The following is an 18,674-nucleotide window of genomic DNA, read 5'->3' on the forward strand; positions in this document are numbered from 1 at the left end:
TCCCATTTTATCTGCATAAGCTGGCCTTGGGTCTCAGGCTGAGAAAAAGGAAGGAAATAAACAAATACGTAAAAGAAAGAAAGAAAGAGAGAGAGAGAGAGAAAGAAAGAAAGGAAGGAAGGAAGGAAGGAAGGAAGGAAGGAAGGAGGGAGGGAGGAAGGGAGGAAGGAAGGAAGGAAGGAAGGAAGGAAGGAAGGAAGGAAGGGAAGGAAGGGAAGGAAGGGAGGGAGGGAGGGAAGGAAGGAAGGAAGGAAGGAAGGAGGAGGAAGGAAAAAGGAAAGGAAAGGAAAGGAAAGGAAAGGAAAGGAAAGGAAAGGAAAGGAAAGGAAAGGAAGGAAGGAAGGAAGGAAGGAAGAAAGAATTTGCCCCATTTCATTTTGGAGCAGAGGAACCACACCTAATGCTTAATAAATTTTATTTATACCCTGCCCTCCCCAGCCAAGACCGGGCTCAGGGCTGCTAACACCAGGTAGAAAAACAATGGATTGAAATACAACTTAAAAACTAGATTAAAATACAGTGGTACCTCGGGTTACATACGCTGCAGGTTACACACTCTGCTAACCCAGAAATAGTGCTTCAGGTTAAGAACTTTGCTTCAGGATGAGAACAGAAATTGTGCTCCGGCAGCAGCAACGGGAGGCCCCATTAGCTAAAGTGGTGCTTTAGGTTAAGAGCAGTTTCAGGTTAAGAACGGGCCTCCGGAACGAATTAAGTACTTAACCCGAGGTACCACTGTACAACATTAAAATGCAGCCTCATTTCAGTGGAAATTCAAATCAAAAACTTTTGGGGGATGAAAACGTCAAATCTTCACCAAGGCCAACTATCCAGACTGGTCCTACGTGGGCCGGGAAAAAGCCAGGGAAGTCCCCAAATAGGAGTTCCAGCACAGAAGGAGAAAGGAAAAAGGAAAGCATTAAGGCGTGGTGGACCAGGCCTCTGATTACCCTCACCGAGTGTTGTAGTCCACGACTTTGTGGTCAGGCTTGACGAAGGTGTCGTAGACGACTTTCAGCTCCGAGTTGATCACCGTGACGCGAGTCAGCTCCAGGCCTTGCTTGGTGTAACACTGCGGGAGCCGAAGAAGAAGAGAGAGATATTGGAGGGGGGTGGGTGTCTCAGGAAGCCTCCCTTTCCGCAGGCAGCCCTGATCCCCGATTTGCCAAACCCTCGTCTGACTCAACGACCCAGAGATTAAACCAATTTGGGGTCCAGAGAGGCAGAAATCAAGGGGGGTGCAGGGAGAGATTTCTGACAACTTTCAAGGCTGCTTCTTTCGGCCGACTGTTTCCCAGCGGTTAAGGAAGAGAGCTACGATTTTAGTTATCTTTTTTCAGAACAGACATGATAGATAGATGAATGATAGATAGACAGATAGATGATAGATAGATAGATGATAGTAGATAAACAGACAGGTGATGATAGATAGATATAGATATAGATAGATAGATAGATAGATAGATAGATAGATAGATGATAGAGAGATAGATGATAGATGATAGATGATAGATGATAGATGATAGATGATAGATGATAGATAGATAGATAGATAGATAGATGATAGATAGATAGATAGACAGATGATAGATAGATAGATAGACAGATAAACAGATAGATAGACAGACAGATAGATAGATGATAGACAGATGACAGACAGAGAGAGAGAGAGTGAGAGAGAGAGAGAGTAGATATATGGATAGACAGACAGACAGAGAGAGAGAGAGAGAGAGATGATAGATAGATAGATAGATAGATAGATAGATAGATAGATAGATAGATAGAGTAGATATATGGATAGATAGACAGATAGATAGATAGATAGATAGATAGATAGATAGATAGATAGACAGACAGATAGATGATAGATAGATAGATAGATAGATAGATAGATAGATAGATAGATAGATAGATAGACAGATAGACAGATATATAACTAGACAGATAGTCAGGCAGACAGATAGATAGATAAATAGGTAGATAGATTGAGTCGTGCCTTGGTTATCGAACGGAATACAGAATGCGTTTGACTCCTGGAACCGTCCTACGGTCAATTGGAAGCCGCGCCGGACATTTGGCTTCTGAAAATCGTTCGAAAACCGGAACACTCACTTCCGGGTTTCGACCACTCGGGAGCCGAAACGTTCGAGTTCAAAGGTGTTCGGCTTCCGAGGTTCCAGCCGTTTAGGAACAGAGCTACGGTTTTAGTTAACTTTTTTCAAAACAGACACGACAGGCAGACAGACAGAGACACGTTCGAAGCTGAAAGAAGCAGCCTATTTCGAGCTGCCTAAGCCGATGATTTTATTGTTTTTCGAAACCGCCCCAGTTCGCCCCAATCGAACGCTCCACCAACCATTTCGCAGTCTAAGGCGTAGATGCCCGGGTTTCCGTCTGCGCTGGGCACCTTCTCAAAGGTCTTCACGAAACCCTCCAAGCTCTCCTTCCTGCCGTCGTGAACGTGTTGCTGAAAGAGGGGGGAGGAAATTAGAGGGGCGAAGAGAGAAGGAAGACGGCTTATTTCACCTCGCCTGGCTTTAGGAGGACAATGGCTTTGAAAGAGGGGTCAGGAAAAATTCATGGAGAAGCCTCCTGGCTTAAAGGCAGTCTATCATCATCATCATCATCATCATTTTATTAGAATTTATATACCGCCCTATACTCAGGGCAGTTCAGAGAATAAAATCAAGATATAAAAACACAAAATACCTAATAAAAATAAAAACAACAACCCAATAAAGTAAAGGTAAAGGGACCCCTGACCATTAGGTCCAGTCGTGGCCGACTCTGGGGTTGCGGCGCTCATCTCGCTTTACTGGCCGAGGGAGCCAGTGTACAGCTTCCGGGTCATGTGGCCAGCAGGACTAAGCCGCTTCTGGTGAACCAGAGCAGTGCACGGAAACGCCGTTTACCTTCCCGCCAGAGTGGTACCTATTTATCTACTTGCACTTTGACGTGCTTTCAAATTGATAGGTTGGCAGGAGCAGGGACCGAGCAACGGGAGCTCACCCCGTCATTGCGGGGATTCGAACCGCCGACCTTCCGATCGGCAAGTCCTAGGCTCTGTGGTTTAACCCACAGCGCCACCTGCGTCCCTAACAACCCAATAACGCCCCCCCCCAAAAAAACCCCACATTTTAAAAGGGCATAGGATGCAAAACAGATCAACCAAAGGCCTGGTTAAAAAGGAACGTTTTTGCCTGGCGCCTCAAGGTGTATAATGAAGGCACCAGGCGAACCTCCCTGTGGAGAGCATTCCCACAAACGGGGAGCCACTGCAGAGAAGGCCCCGTTCTTGGGTTGCCACCCTCTGGACCTCTCGAGGAGGAGGCACACGAAGGAGGGCCTCAGAAGATGATCTGGTTAGGTTCATATGGGAAGAGGCGGTCCTTGAGGTATTGCGGTCCTGAGCCATTTAAGGCTTTATAGGTCGAAACCAGCACTTTGAATTGGGCCCGGAAACGAATTGGTAGCCAGTGCAGTCGGACCGGGATCGGAGTAAGATGCTCAAACCGTCTTGCTCCGGTGAGCAACCTGGTCTAGCTGACGTTCACACGGACCGGCAGGGCTCCCCAAGGTTTCAAGCATTCCCAGTCCTACCTGGGGATTGGGAGGGGGGCAGGACTGAGCCTGGGACCTTCTGCCTGCAAGGCAGGGGCTCTACCAGTGAACTACGACCTGCGCCTAGATCTAGCAACCACGCTTCTACCCCCTGGGGCTCCGTGACGGAGGATGGGCGAGATAAAAGGAAACCAAGGAAATTTGAAAGTACTTACTTTTGCGACTTGGCACCCGGGGGAACCCACAGCTCCTGAACAGCAGTTGTAATGGGTTTCCCAGCCACCAGGAACTGAAAGGGAGAGAAAAGGTTGAGTAAGGAGGACACTGTGGCTTAGGAATCAGCAGAAGGGCATTTCCCAGAAGGTACCAGCTGAACGATACGCAGAGGCTGTCCTTACTTGCAATATTTACATCCTGCCTTTCTCTCAAGCGCTAAAGGTTTTAAATTAATAATAATAACGATGATGATTGTTTACAACCAAAGGGTTGAGATAAATAAGGGGAAGGCGCCAGGGAGGGAAGAGGAAACAGCAACGCTCAAAGCGTGGCTCTTTGTCGAAGCTGCATAATGACTAGGTCAGGGAATTGAATTGGTCCGGTACATTCTGGTGCTGGAGGAGACTCTTGAGAGTCCCATGGACTGCAAGAAGATCAAACCAATCCATTCTGAAGGAAATCAGCCCTGAGTGCTCACTGGAAGGACAGATCCTGAAGCCGAGGCTCCAAGACTTTGGCCACCTCAGGAGAAGAGAAGACTCCCTGGAACAGACCCTGATGTTGGGGAAGATTGAGGGCACAAGGAGAAGGGGATGACAGAGGACGAGATGGTGGGACAGTGTTCTGGAAGCGACCAGCATGAGTTTGACCAAACTGGGGGAGGCAGTGGAAGACAGGAGGGCCTGGCGTGCTCTGGTCCAGGGGGTCACGAAGAGTCGGACACGACGAAACAACAACAAATATTTTCTCTATCCCCTCAGTGTCTCAAAACACTCAAAGCCCATATATTCTTTCCCCACACCAAACCGTTTTCAGCCTTGTACAACAGCCCTACCCGGTAGGCCACCCTCAGAGAATGCGACTTGGCAAGTTTCAGGGTCTGCGGAGGGATCCAAACCCTCTGCCTGCCTGCCTGTTGATCAAGGCGGAAACAGTTCGCTGAATTCTTTTCGGTGCCTGCGAAAAACATTTTCGTTCAGGCGAGTCTGTCCAGACACGCAGAATGTCAATGCCTGCTTTAACCTGTTGCTGATTTCATTTCGTTTCACTGAATGTTCAAAACAGCCTTTTTGTTTTTGACCAATAACTTGGTTATTCTGTTCCAGGCATAGGCAAACGCCAGATATTTTGAGACTACAATTCCCATCATCCCTGACCACTGGTCCTGTTAGTTAGGGATGATGGGAGTTGTAGTCCCCAAAACAACTGGAGGGCCAAGTTTGGCTATGCCTGTTCTATTCTCTTCGGAAACCCCTTTGAGGGGTTTTTTTTTGGGGGGGGGGGTAGAACGGCTTTTACAACCAAGGCGGTGTAGAAATTCTACGAAATACGGGAGGTTGTGGACTCTCCTTCCTCGGAGGTTTATAAGCGGAGGTTGGGTCCGTCGTGGATGCTTTGAGATTCCTGCATTGCGAGGGGGGGTTGGGCTGGATGACCCTCAGGGTCCCCACTCCCAAGCCACGAGAAGCAGCAGCTCTGCGCAATTCTCACAGGTTGTTGCGAAGACGGAGTGGCACAGGGAGGCCGAGCGCGCACAGAAGATGCAAACCGCCGCAAACACCCACTTCTTTTGAGCTGCTGCGGAGGAAGGATGAGTTGCGGGGGGAAAAGGAAGTCAAATGCAACGCTCTACCTCTCTGCTTGCGCAACTTCCCCCAGTGGTGGACGCATTCCTCCTTGCGGACGCAGTTCCCAGACGGAGTCACCATGTACTCAGTGCCGCAGCGGCAGCAAACTCTGCAAGAGCCTAGAAATTTGGGGGAGGGAGAAAGAAAGAGAGAAATTCAATGAACTGCCGTATTTTTTGTGCCATTAAGACGCACCTGACCATAAGACGCATCTAGTTTTTACAGGAAGAAAGGGGGAAAGCCCTGTTTTCTGGGGGAAATCAGCTCACAGTTGTGTAGCTTCTTTTGCAAAGATGAAAAGTCCAGTTTTTTTGACGATCAGCTCAAAGTTGTGCAGCTTCTTTTGCAAAGGGGAAAAGCCTCGGGTTTTTTTGAGAATCAGCTCAAAGTTGTTGAGCTCACTTTGCAAAGGGGAAAAAAACCCCTGTTTTTATGGGCTTCAAATCCCCGCTCAGTGGGTGAACCTGGGGGCTGGTCACTGGCTCTCAGCCCAACCTACCTCCCAGGGTTGTCGCTGGCGATAAAGCAGGGAGGTGGAAAACGACACAGGAGGGGTTATAAATGCAACGGATCGGTACTATATGAGGATCGCCAAGCCAGAAGCCCTCGTGGGCCTCTCCCCTCTCCCTGCGGAGCTTACCGTCGGTCGTTTTCTTCTCCTCCGCATTGAAGACGACGGCGCGGCCCGACGTCTCAGGGCACGGCAGGGGGTACCCGTGCTCCTTCAGGTCCTCCTCCGTCAACACGTACTCCTTGAGCCGGCGGTAGAGGGAGGCCCCTGAGGGTTGCAAAGAGATCAGCTGGCTCAAATAAAACTGGCTGAGCAGAGACGTTAGCCCCTGCTCTCCCGGTTTCAGAGGGATCGCAAAGGTTTTGCGGTGTTCTGCTCGGTCCCTGCTCCTGCCAACCTAGCAGTTCGAAAGCACGTCAAAGTGCAAGTAGATCAATAGGTACCGCTCCGGCGGGAAGGTAAACGGCGTTTCCGTGCGCTGCTCTGGTTCGCCAGAAGCGGCTTAGTCCTGCTGGCCACATGACCTGGAAGCTGGACGCTCCCTCAGCCAGTAAAACGAGATGAGCGCCGCAACCCCAGAGTCGGCCACGACTGGACCTAATGGTCAGGGGGTACCTTTACCTTTAGGGACGCGGGTGGCGCTGTGGGTTAAACCACAGAGCCTAGGACTTGCCGATCAAAAGGTCGGCGGTTCGAATCCCCGCAATGACGGGGTGAGCTCCCGTTGCTCAGTCCTTGCTCCTGCCAACCTAGCAGTTCGAAAGCACACCAGTGCAAGTAGATAAATAGGTACCGCTCCGGCGGGAAGGTAAACAGCGTTTCTGGGCGCTGCTCTGGTTCGCCAGAAGCGGCTTAGTCCTGCTGGCCACACGACCTGGAAGCTGGACGCCGGCTCCCTCAGCCAGTAAAGCGAGATGAGCGCCGCAACCCCAGTCATCCACGACTGGACCTAATGGTCAGAGGTCCCTTTATCTTTTTACCTCACTCTGGATTTAGGGATTAAATGCCCCGAGGTCCTCATAAGGAAGAAAGGAAGGGGTCGCAGACACAGACACACACACAGAGAAGACACAAAGAGGAGCCTACCTTTCAGGTCCTCTGCCCGCAACTGAGCGGCCGCAGAGCGGTTCAAGGTGAAGCTGGTCTTGGCAGCCAGTTTGCCTCCCAGCATGGCCTCGTGAGACACCAGCTTCCGGTTGCCAATCCCTGGGAAGGGGGAAAAGGAGCCGGGTACGAAATGGGCACGTTAGTGAGTGTTTCTGAAAGCAGGCTCCAGCCAGGGACGCTCGAGTCCGCAAATTTCTGCGCAACAACCCGTGGATCGGATGCAGTTAGCAGGCCGTAGCTCAGAGCAGGCCCACTGAAATGAATGAGCACGGCTAAGTTAGGTCTGTTGTTTCCCAATGGCCCGGACACCGGGGTCCAGCTCCCAGGGCCTTCTGGCGGCTCCCTCCCTGCAAGAAGCGAGGTTACAGGGAACCAGGCAGAGGGCCTTCTTGGTGGTGGTGCCCGCCCTGTGGAACACCCTCCCATCAGATGTCAAGGAAATAAACAGCTATCTGACTTTTAGAAGACATCTGAAGGCAGCCCTGTTTAGGGAAGCTTCTAACATTTGATGAATTATTGTATTTTAGTATTTTGTTGGAAGCTGCCCAGAGTGGCTGGGGAAACCCAGCCAGATAGGTGGGGCATGTATGTATGTATGAATGAATGAATGAATAAATAAATAAATAATAAAAAGGGACACGGGGGGCGCTGTGGGTTAAACCACAGAGCCTAGGACTTGCCGATCAAAAGGTCGGCGGTTTGAATCCCCGCAATGACGGAGTGAGCTCCCGTTGCTCGGTCCCTGCTCCTGCCAACCTAGCAGTTCGAAAGCACGTCAAAGTGCAAGTAGATCAATAGGTACCACTCTGGCGGGAAGGTAAATGCCGTTTCCATGCGCTGCTCTGGTTCACCAGAAGCGGCTTAGTCCTGCTGGCCACATGACCCGGAAGCTGTACGCCGGCTCCCTCGGCCAGTAAAGTGAGATGAGCGCCGCAACCCCAGAGTCGTCCGCGACTGGACCTAATGGTCAGGGGTCCCTTTACCTTAATAATAATAATCTTACAAAAGAAGCAAGCAAGAAAAGATACACACTGCGAGCATCGTGCGCGGGGCTGGGAAGGGCGCTGCGCAGCTTCTTCAGGGTATTCACCGCCACGTTCAGGTAGATGTTGCGGCTGGTGCTGCGGTCGTAGACCACCTTCTCCTCCGCCAGGGCCTGCGGACAGGACATCGTTGGCAGGAGAAATGAATGAATAAGAAGAGGAGTTTGGATTTGATATCCCGCTTTATCACTACCCTAAGGAGTCTCAAAGCGGCTAACAATCTCCTTTCCCTTCCTCCCCCACAACAAACACTCTGTGAGGTGAGTGGGGCTGAGAGACTTCAGAGAAGCGTGACTGGCCCAAGGTCACCCAGCAGCTGCATGTGGAGGAGCGGGGAAGCGAACCCGGTTCACCAGATTACGAGTCCACCGCTCTTAACCACTACACCACACTGAATAAATACCGCCCTCTGCAAAACGGGCTTCGTTTCTGCAGGTGGCTCGCTCAAACACGAACCCAGACTCTCTCCTTCTCTCTCTCTCCTCCAGCCAGGGAACATTGCCAGCCAGGCAAAAAACACTCAAGGGAAGGTGCAAAGAAAGGGAGCCGCAAGGGCCAGAAAGCTCATCTGTTTGCTGGTGAAGTGGAAGGACTTCACCTTTCTACGTATCTCCACGGGTGAGGATTTTTATGTTCTTTATGTTCTCTAGTGCTTACTTCTGGTTTTGTTTCCTGTTGTTGTTGTTGTTGTTTTAACTTTTATTTTGCTTTAAACAGGTACATATAAATATAGACAACCAAAATTACAAAGGAAAATTCCTTAATAGTAATGAAAAAAGCTAAAAAAAATATCAAAGTACATGACACGGAACATAAGCAACTATGGGAAAGATAAAAGGAAAATAGGGGAAAAAAGAAAAAGAAAAAGGAAGATGAGCCAAAGCACAAAAGCTCATCTGTTGTACACTTCCGTCAAGCTCACAACAGATCATTATTCTTATCAATTATCTCTACCTGCATTCCAAAGGAATCCCTCATCTTGGTATCAGGGAACATTTCTCTATGCGGTATCATTCTAAACATAGCCAGATCTTTCTTGCTGAACCCTTGTCCCCTAAATAATTATTTAAACATTCCCATTCTTCTTTCACCATTTTTTTAGGTTTATCTCTTATTGCGAGCTCCAAGTACTCGCACAATTTGACTACCCATTCCTCTTTAGTGGGTGTATTTTTACCTTTCCAGTGTTTTGCCACTATAACCCTTGCTGCTGACGTCGCATACATAAATAGCCTAGCTTTGTTTTTGGGAATATTATCTGAAACCATTCCTGGTAAAAATTCTTCCGGTTTCTTGCTAAATGTAGTTTTTATCAATCTCTTTATCTCTTCATAAATCATGTTCCAAAATCTTTGTATCTCTAGACAGGACCACCACATATGGTAGTATGTTCCTATGTTTCCTGTTTCCTGTTATTATTTCCTAGATATTAAAATATGCAGTCAAGGGGTCTGGAAACTAAGCCTGATGAGGAACGGTTGAAGGAGCTGGGTACGTTTAGCCTGAAGGAGATAGGAGAGCCACCTTCCGATATCTGAAGGGCTGTCGCGTGGAAGAGGGGGCAAGCTTGTTTTCTCCTGCTCTGGAGGGTAGGACTCGAACCCGTGGCTTCGAGATACACAAGGAAGGAGATTCCAACTAAATTATTTGGGAAAACTCTCTGGCAGTAAGAGCTGTTCAACCGTGGGACGGAGGTGGTGGACTCTCCTCCCTTGGAAGCCTTTAGGCAGAGGTTGGGCAGAAGGCCCTCTGTCATGGATGCTTTAGCTGAGATTCCTGCATTGCAAGGGGGTTGGGTTGGATGATCCCTGGGGGTCCCTTTCCAACTCTACCAATTCTGTGATTCTACTCCCAAGTCTATTTGAGACGCTTTGGTGTAAAAAGTGGCAAATAAAAATATATGTCAAGAAAGATGGTCGATTGTGCTCACTCAGTTTCCAGCTCTTCCTCCCAGCAATCCTAGGTCTTAACAGATAATTTGGACTATAATTCCCATGAGCCTGAGCCAACACAGCCAAGGCGGAGAACGACGGGAGCTGTGATGCAGAAGAAAGTCACTCAAGAGGTGCAGCGGTTGGGCAGAGGCTGATGGGCTTCCCGTAAATGAGCGGCAAGCTATTAAGCATCCAGAATTCTTTCCATACCCCACCCCAAATAAACCCCCCTGCTCCTCGGTCCAGTATATCTGAAGGAGCGTCTCCACCCCCATCGTTCTACCCGGACACTGAGGTCCAGCGCCGAGGGCCTTCTGGCGGTTCCCTCCCTGCGAGAAGTGAGGTTGCAGGGAACCAGACAGAGGGCCTTCTCGGTGGTGGCCCCCGCCCTGTGGAACGCCCTCCCGTCAGATGTCAAAGAGAACAACTACTACCAGACTTTTAGAAGACATCTGAAGGCAGCCCTCTTTAGGGAAGCTTTTAACGTTTGAGGCATTACTGCATTTTAATATATTTTGTTGGAAGCCGCCCCTCCGAGTGGCTGGGGAAGCCCAGCCAGATGGGCGGGGTATAAATAATAAATTATTATTATTATTCCTCAAAGGTACAAACCTTGTCGAATGCTTTCTGCTGCGAGCTGCACGACTTCAGGCACTCGTCGATGAAGAGGTTGAGGTATCTCTGCCGGATGTTGGTGGGGACCTTTGCCCCGAACTCCGTGGGGATCACTGGTCTTTTCAAAGTAGCACTCTGGGGAAGGGACAAGGAGGGGGAAGAGGAGAGATTCGCCTGAGGAATTCGGCCGACGCATCGCCCGCCCCTTTTCCCGACAGGCTACTGGGATCTGTGGGGCTCCGGCATGTGCAACTGGCCCGCGAGACTGGGAGACGTGGGATCAGATCCTCACGCTCGGTCATGTTGGGTGACCTTGGGGGGCTAAGCAGTCATCTTGGGCCCAGCCTACCTCGCAAGGCTGTTGTGAGGATGAAAAAGGGGCGGGGAGGAGAACCGTGGCCTACGAATGTACTGAACAAATACATGTGGAATGAAGGGGAGCTGAAGGCTCCCCGGACACTGAGGTCCAGCTCCGAGGGCCTTCTGGCAGTTCCCTCACTGTGAGAAGCCAAGTTACAGGGAACCAGGCAGAGGGCCTTCTCGGTGGTGGCACCCTCCCTGTGGAACGCCCTCCCACCAGATGTAAAAGAGAACAACTACTACCAAACTTTTAGAAGACATCTGAAGGCAGCCCTCTTTAGGGAAGCTTTTAATGTTTAATAGGTTATTAAACAAATAGAGTGGCTGTAGAAACCCAGCCAGATGGGCGGGGTATAAATAATAAATTATTATTATTACAGTGGTACCTCGCAAGACGAATGCCTCGCAAGACAAAAAAACTCGCTAGACGATAGGGTTTTTTGTTTTTTGAGCTGCTTCGCAAGATGATTTTCCCTATGGGCTTGCTTCGCAAGACGGAAACGTCTTGCAAGTTTGTTTCCTTTTTCTTAACGCCGTTAATACAGTTGCGACTTGACTTCAAGGAGCAACTCATAGAACGCGGTGTGGTAGCCTTTTTTGAGGTTTTTAAAGACTTTGGTGATTTTTGAAGCTTTTCCAAAACTTTCCCGACACCGTGCTTCGCAAGACGAAAAAAATCGCAAGACGGCAAAACTCGCGGAACGAATTAATTTCGTCTTGCGAGGCACCACTGTATTATTATTATTAAGGCACACAGGCACGGTTGAGATACTGGACTTTGCCGCACAAGGGCTAAAGTGATTTCCAACAGGGTTTGAAAAAACAACTGCCTTCTAGGCTCCAGCCTGGACAAAGGTGAGGTGAGGATGGGGACTGTGGTTTGGCAACCTCAGAAAGCGCTGCCAGACAGTCCCTCTCCTGACCTAAGGAGCATCTCCACCCTCACCGTTCAACTCGGACCACGGGGTCCAGCTCCGAGGGCCTTCTGGCAGTCCCCTCCCAGCGAGAAGAGAGGTTGTGCAGGGAGCCAGGCAGAGGTCACACAGCCTGGGAGTCATTTTGGACTCCCGGCTGTCCATGCAGGTGCAGGTCAAATCTGTGTCCAGGGCAGCTGTCTCCCAGCTCCATCTGAGACCCTCCCTGCCCGCAGACTGTCTGGCCAGAGCGGTGCATGCTCTGGTTATCTCCCGCTTGGACTACTGCCATGCGCTCTACGTGGGGCTCCCTTTGAAGGTGACCCGGAAACTGCAACTAATCCAGAATGCGGCAGCCAGACTGGGGACTGGGAGCGGCTGCCGAGACCATATAACACCGGTCCTAAAGGATCTCCACTGGCTCCCAGTACGTTTCCTAGCACAATTCAAAGTGTTGGTGCTGACCTTGAAAGCCCTATTCTCACCTCACTACTTCCAACGATGCCTATCTACAATTCTATGTAACCCAGCGCATTTCACAACCCATCTCTGACAGAAGCCCGGGCAAGACACAGAAAACAGTCTGCCCTCCGCGTTCTGCGTGCTCCCTTGTGAAGCAATTCTGGGGGGGCAGGCAGTGGAGAGAATCTGTACCTGCAGTGTGGGAGCGTGGGCTATCCTTTTGGGGACGTTCGTGTTGGTCGTCTTGGACGCCATCCCGGCGAGCGTGCGGGCTTTCAGGGACAGGGCTTCGGCCCCGTTGGAAGACCCCTTGCTCCCGGGCGAAGCCGTTTTCTTGAGGCCTCCTAGGGCTGGGAACACATGGGGATGGGGGACAAGCAAGAAGAAAACAAGATAAACCTAACAGGGCAACATCTAGAGCTAAACCCATACAGTGGTACCTTGGTTCTCAAACTTAATCCGTTCCGCAAATTCCATTCGAAAACCAAGGCGTTCCAAAACCAAAGCTCGCTTTCCAGTTGAAAGTAATGCAAAATGGATTAATCCGTTCCAGACTTTTAAAAACAACCCCTAAAACAGCAATTTAGCATGAATTTTACTATCTAACCAGACCACTGATCCATAAAATGAAAGCAATAAACAGTATACTGCAGTCACACAATCAATCAATCAATCCATCGGTAGCCGTGGGCCGGTCCACCGTCCTTCAGACCTTGTGGGGGACCGGACTATATTTTGGGGGGGGAAATGAACGAATTCCTATGCCCCACAAATAACCCAGAGATGCATTCTAAATCAAAGGACACATTCTACTCATGTAAAAACATGCTGATTCCTGGATCGACCACGGGCCGGATTGAGAAGTCGATTGGGCCGCATCCGGCTCACGGGCCTTAGTTTGCCTACCCCTGGGTTAAAACATGGGCAGGATTTTAACCACACTTGTAAAGTATGGATAATTTGGAAGGATAAAAATTTGGGTAAGTGTTGATATGAAGTTGTAAATATTATCGTTAGGACCCAGGGAAGGGAGATGTGCGGAAGTCAGGAGATTCAGAGCAATCTCGATAGTTGGATCTTGAATTTTTTGTTGTTTTATGATTATACTTTTTAAAATCAAATAATAATAAAAAACGAGAGAGGAACACAAAACTTTTCTCTATGCATCCCGCCCCCCTGCAATTTTGGAAACTTCCATAATGTCTCCTTCGGGGAGTAGAGGCGCCTGACTAGTTATCGGCTGCCATGCCGAGAGAGATAACTACGCAGCGATTTATGATACCCAGGGCGAAGATCCTGGTGACATACTCTCTCCCTGTTCAGACAGGGAGATTAAATGGGATTCGCCTCCTATGCTCTCAAGGAGCCGTTCGTCACACCGGAGGCAGAAGCTGTTTTCGGATACGGAGGACTATCTCATAGTGAGAGTGACCGCCATCGCGGACAGACACTGCAAAATAACCATCAAGGTTCGCCCCCTTAGGGCATCAGGTCAGCAAAACCTCCCTCCTTTTAACTTTTTTTGAGACTGGAACTAATTACAACTGAAGCGATATCCCTGCAGATTCCCGTATTTTTCACCTATAAAATGCACCAGACCACAAGATGCACCTAGTTTTTGGAGGAGGAAAACAAGGAAAAAAATATTCTGAATCTCAGAAGCCAGAACAGCAAGAGGGATCGCTGCGCAGCGAAAGCAGCAATCCCTCTTGCTGTTCTGGCTTCTGGGATAGCTGCGCAGCCTGCATTCGCTCCATAAGACACACACACATTTCCCCTTACTTTTTAGGAGGGAAAAAGTGAGTCTTATAGAGCAAAAAATATGGTAATTCTCACCCGCAACGCAAATTGGCTGCTGGCGTAAAGACGAGGCGTTAATTTTAACAGGCAAGGAAAAAGAAAGCAAAGAAAAAAGCTTATCCTGTTTCTCTGTAATTAACGAAAGTTCACACCACGGATGAGGTCGCTCCTGCTTCTTAAAAAATAATAATAATAATCGTTTTATATTACTCTTACCTCTCTGTCCTGTCCGTGTGGCGTCGGCTGTAAAAGTGAAACTGGAAACAGCGTGGGAATGGAATGCAATGTTTACTTAAACTGGCGCAAGATAAGGGGGAAGACGAACAGAACCCAACGCGGCAAAGGGAGTGCGGAAAACCCCACTGATTGTTGGCATCAGTGGGACGATTATTGGGTGAGCAATTGGGAGAGATCAGGGCTGAGGTGGGCAGAGTGGAGCTAGAGTGGATCCCGCAGATCCCATCAGGGCACTCCGCATTTTCTTAAGGAAACATTAAACAGTTGCAATCACTTTGAATCTTAAGACGGGGGTGTCCTCCCAAAACATGTGTTAGGTAAAAGGTAAAGAGACCCCTGACCATTAGGTCCAGTTGTGACCGACTCTGGGGTTGCGGCGCTCATCTCGCTTTACTGGCCGAGGGAGCCGGCATACAGCTTCTGGGTCATGTGGCCAGCAGGACTAAGCCACTTCTGGCGAACCAGAGCAGCGCATGGAAACGCCGTTTACCTTCCCGCCGGAGCGGTACCTATATCTACCTGCACTTTGACGTGCTTTCGAACTGCTAGGTTGTCAGGAGCAGGGACCGAGCAACGGGAGCTCACCCCGTCATTGCGGGGATTCGAACCGCCGACCTTCTGATTGGCAAGCCCTAGGCTCTGTGGTTTAACCCACAGGCAAAATTACAACAAAAATCACAAACATTGAATCCAAAATAAAACAGTACAAACAAGCAAAACAAAACATGAGGGAGGAAAACAAAACAAAAAACAAAAACACACATCTACAAATAAAACCATATCATCATTCTAATCGTTACGTACGTATACACATATTGACTTCCTTCCTTTGTTCTAAGACCTTGAAATTTTTACTCTTTCTAAATTGTTGTGTCTAATGTAGATTGTTGACAGGAGCAGGGACGAAGCAACGGGAGGTAACCCCGTCGCAGGGATTCGAACCACCAACCTTCTGATCGGCAAGTCCTAGGCTCTGTGGTTTATCCCACAGTGAAGGTAAACAGCGTTTCCGTGCGCTGCTCTGGCTCGCCAGAAGTGGCTCCGTCCTGCTGGCCACATGACCCGGAAGCTGTACGCCGGCTCCCTCGGCCAGTAAAGCGAGATGAGCACCGCAACCCCAGAGTCGGCCACGACTGGACCTAATGTATTGTATTTTTGGTTTCTATGGAAGCCGCCCAGAGTGTCTGGGGAAACCCAGCCAGATGGGCGGGGTACAAATAATAAATTATTATTATTGTATTATTATTATAATGGTCAGGGGTCCCTTTACCTTAATGTAGATTACCTCTATCTTTATACTTTTTGCAGCATTCTTCTCTTTCTTTAACTCTGAAGGGCACTCCACATTTTAAGGAAACACAGAACAGTCGCCATCACTTCGAAGCTTAACATGGGGGTGTCCTCCCAAAGCATGTGTGACCATTACACAAACAAAAAACAAAACACCATGCTCTACCAGATGTTGAAATAGGCCTGTCACTCAGAAAGGAATAATAATAATAATAATAATAATAATAAATTTTATTTATATCCCGCCCTCCCCAGCCAAAGCCGGGCTCAGGGCGGCTAACAACACTATAAAAACATTATAAAAATTAATTAAAATCAAAATTGATGGCAACCATAAACTAAAGTTTTGTAAAGATTGCCAAAGGAGGGAGTCAGGCTGCGCCCTGACCAAAGGCCTGGTGGAACAGCTCTGTCTTGCAGGCCCTGCGGAAAGATGTCAAGTCCTGCAGGGCCCTGGTCTCTTGGGACAGAGCGTTCCACCAAGTCGGGGCCAGCACTGAAAAAGCCCTGGCTCTGGTTGAGGCCAGCCTAACCTTTCTGTGGGCTGGGACCTTCAGGATGTTTTTGTTTGAAGACTGTAAGGTCCTCCGTGGGACATACTGGGAGAGGCGGTCCCGTAGGTACGAGGGTCCTAGGCTTTGAAGGTTAAAACCAGCACCTTAAACCTGATCCTGTACTCCACCGGGAGCCAGTGCAGCTGGTATAGCACCGGCTTGTAGCAGATTCCCCACCCCTTGTAGCAGAGAAGCAGAAGCACTCGCTTACCGCACTTGGACACTGCAGGAAGAGCTGGGTTGGGCACGTGAGCAATCCTCTTCTTCTCCCCTTTGTGTATCGCCACGGAGGCTCTCGGGGGTGCCGGAGACGGCCGCGTGGGGGGCAGCTGCCGGGCCAGCTGGGCCGCCTGCTTCTGGGCCAGCTGGATCCGCTGGTAGCACACCTCTTGGGCCGTCGGGGGCCGGTACGGGCGGAAGACGGGCTTGGTCGGGGCCTCAGCCTGCGTGGAGAGGAAGGGGGTTGGTTGGCACCGACAAGACCGAGGCCAGAGTTTGAGCCAATTATAAAGGGAGGGGCAGGAAGGTCAGCCCCACCCATTTAATGATCCAGAGTGATCCATGCGACGGTCACCTCCAGGCTTGACTACTGTAATTCGCTCTACGCGGGGCTGCCCTTGAAGCTGCCCCAGAAACTCCAGCGGGTGCAGGATGCTGCAGCAAGGCTCCTCACGGGGTCTCTGCCATGGGAGCATATTCACCCAGTGCTTTTCAAACTGCACTGGCTCCCGGTGGAGTACAGGGTCAGATTTAAGGTGCTGGTTTTGACCTTTAAAGCCCTTCACGGCCTAGGACCCTCGTACCTACGGGACCGCCTCTCCTGGTATGCCCCACGGAGAGCCTCAAGGTCCATAAATAGCAACACCCTAGTGGTCCCGGGCCCTAAGGAAGTCAGATTAGCCTCAACCAGAGCCAGGGCCTTTTCAACACTGGCCCCGGCCTGGTGGAACGCTCTGCCTCATGAGACCAGGGCTCTGCAGGATCTGATTTCTTTCCGCAGGGCCTGTAAGACAGAGTTGTTCCGCCTGGCCTTTGGCTTGGAGCCAATTTGATTCCCTCCCCCTCTTTCTTTTTTCCTTTCTCCTCCTGTGATGAGGCTGCATTTTAACATTTTAATGTTTCGATATTTTAATGTTGTATTTTATTCTTTTTTTAAAGTTGTATTCATTCAACTTGTTTTTATTATTGCTTGTTAGCTGCCCTGAGCCCGGCCTTGGCTGGGGAGGGCGGGGTATAAATAAAAATTATTATTATTATTATTATTATTATTATTATATATGCAAAATGTGCCTGGCTAAATTTGCACAGGGCTCTAGATGTCCGGGGACTCCACCTCCCATCAGCCACTGGGGACAGAGGATGGGCTTTGTAGTGCAGGGTTAGGCAACCTAAGTGGGGTTAAAATCCTGTCCATGTTTTAACGCAGGGGTAGGCAACCTAAGGCCTGTGGGCCGGATGTGGCCCAATCGCCTTCTCAATCCGGCCCGCGGATGGTCCGGGAATCAGCGTGTTTTGACATGAGTAGAATGTGTGCTTTTATTTAAAATGCATCTCTGGGTTGTTTGTGGGGCCTGCCTGGTGTTTTTACATGAGCAGAATGTGTCCTTTTATTTAAAATGCATCTCTGGGTTATTTGTGGGGCCTGCCTGGTGTTTTTACATGAGCAGAATGTGTCCTTTTATTTAAAATGCATCTCTGGGTTATTTGTGGGGCCTGCCTGGTGTTTTGACATGAGCAGAATGTGTCCTTTTATTTAAAATGCATCTCTGGGTTATTTGTGGGGCATAGGAATTCGTTCATTCCCCCCCAAAAAAAATATAGTCCAGCCCCCCACATGGTCTGAGGGACGGTGGACCGGCCCACGGCTGAAAAAGGTTGCTGTCCCCTGTTGTAGTGGGATGCGATCCGGCAAGCGCCACATGGGCTACACCCAGTACACAGCAAGGCCGCCTTTGTTCTCTCCCCATGGCCTGCCTCAAGCCCATTGCGAGGTAGTCCGGGTACAGCGGTGCTAAGGAACAGCGAAATGTTTGAGCTTTGCCATTTCCAACTCATTTCACCCCTGTCCCTTATCTCTCTGTTAGATCTGGGGAGGGGGGGGACGACGACTAATGGATGGTTGGGCGAAAAGCACAAGACATTATTTGCGCTGACCAGACCTTACTTGTCAAAACAAAGCTTTCGTGGCAAGGCAGGGAGAAAAAGGGGTCAGCTCACACCTCGCAAACATCGGGCCATTAAGAGCTCTCTGATTTCGTTTCACGGGGTGAAAAACAAAGCCCTCCAGAGCGGAAAATTCCAGTAAAGAGAAACCGGGGAGGGAGGAGAAAACAGATGGAGATTCCACAGTAGCGAGGGTGTCGTTGCACCACAAATCCCAGCATCCGTGGCCACTGGGGGCTGATGGGACTTGGAGTCCAAAGACATCGGGAGGGCCAAAGG

The 18,674-nt window shown here is 49.6% G+C and overlaps 1 protein-coding gene across 2 annotated transcripts in view; it reads right to left on the reverse strand.

Moving 5' to 3' along the window:
- REXO1 (RNA exonuclease 1 homolog) overlaps positions 1 to 18,674 on the reverse strand; it is a 38,148-nt gene that overhangs the window by 6,705 nt on the left and 12,769 nt on the right. For both annotated transcript variants that reach the window (XM_080988748.1, XM_080988749.1), the window contains exons 4-13: positions 16,444 to 16,675; positions 12,544 to 12,701; positions 10,613 to 10,750; positions 8,056 to 8,179; positions 7,003 to 7,122; positions 6,046 to 6,183; positions 5,411 to 5,524; positions 3,777 to 3,850; positions 2,357 to 2,467; positions 957 to 1,072 (exon numbers count right to left, since the gene is read on the reverse strand). In XM_080988748.1, coding sequence (XP_080844874.1) covers positions 957 to 1,072; positions 2,357 to 2,467; positions 3,777 to 3,850; positions 5,411 to 5,524; positions 6,046 to 6,183; positions 7,003 to 7,122; positions 8,056 to 8,179; positions 10,613 to 10,750; positions 12,544 to 12,701; positions 16,444 to 16,675 — 1,325 coding nt within the window. The remainder of the gene's footprint in view (positions 1 to 956; positions 1,073 to 2,356; positions 2,468 to 3,776; positions 3,851 to 5,410; positions 5,525 to 6,045; positions 6,184 to 7,002; positions 7,123 to 8,055; positions 8,180 to 10,612; positions 10,751 to 12,543; positions 12,702 to 16,443; positions 16,676 to 18,674) is intronic.

The sequence above is a fragment of the Podarcis pityusensis genome (genome assembly GCF_964106645.2).
Source record: "Podarcis pityusensis genome assembly, chromosome: 18".
In the NCBI taxonomy this organism is placed as follows: domain Eukaryota; kingdom Metazoa; phylum Chordata; class Lepidosauria; order Squamata; family Lacertidae; genus Podarcis; species Podarcis pityusensis.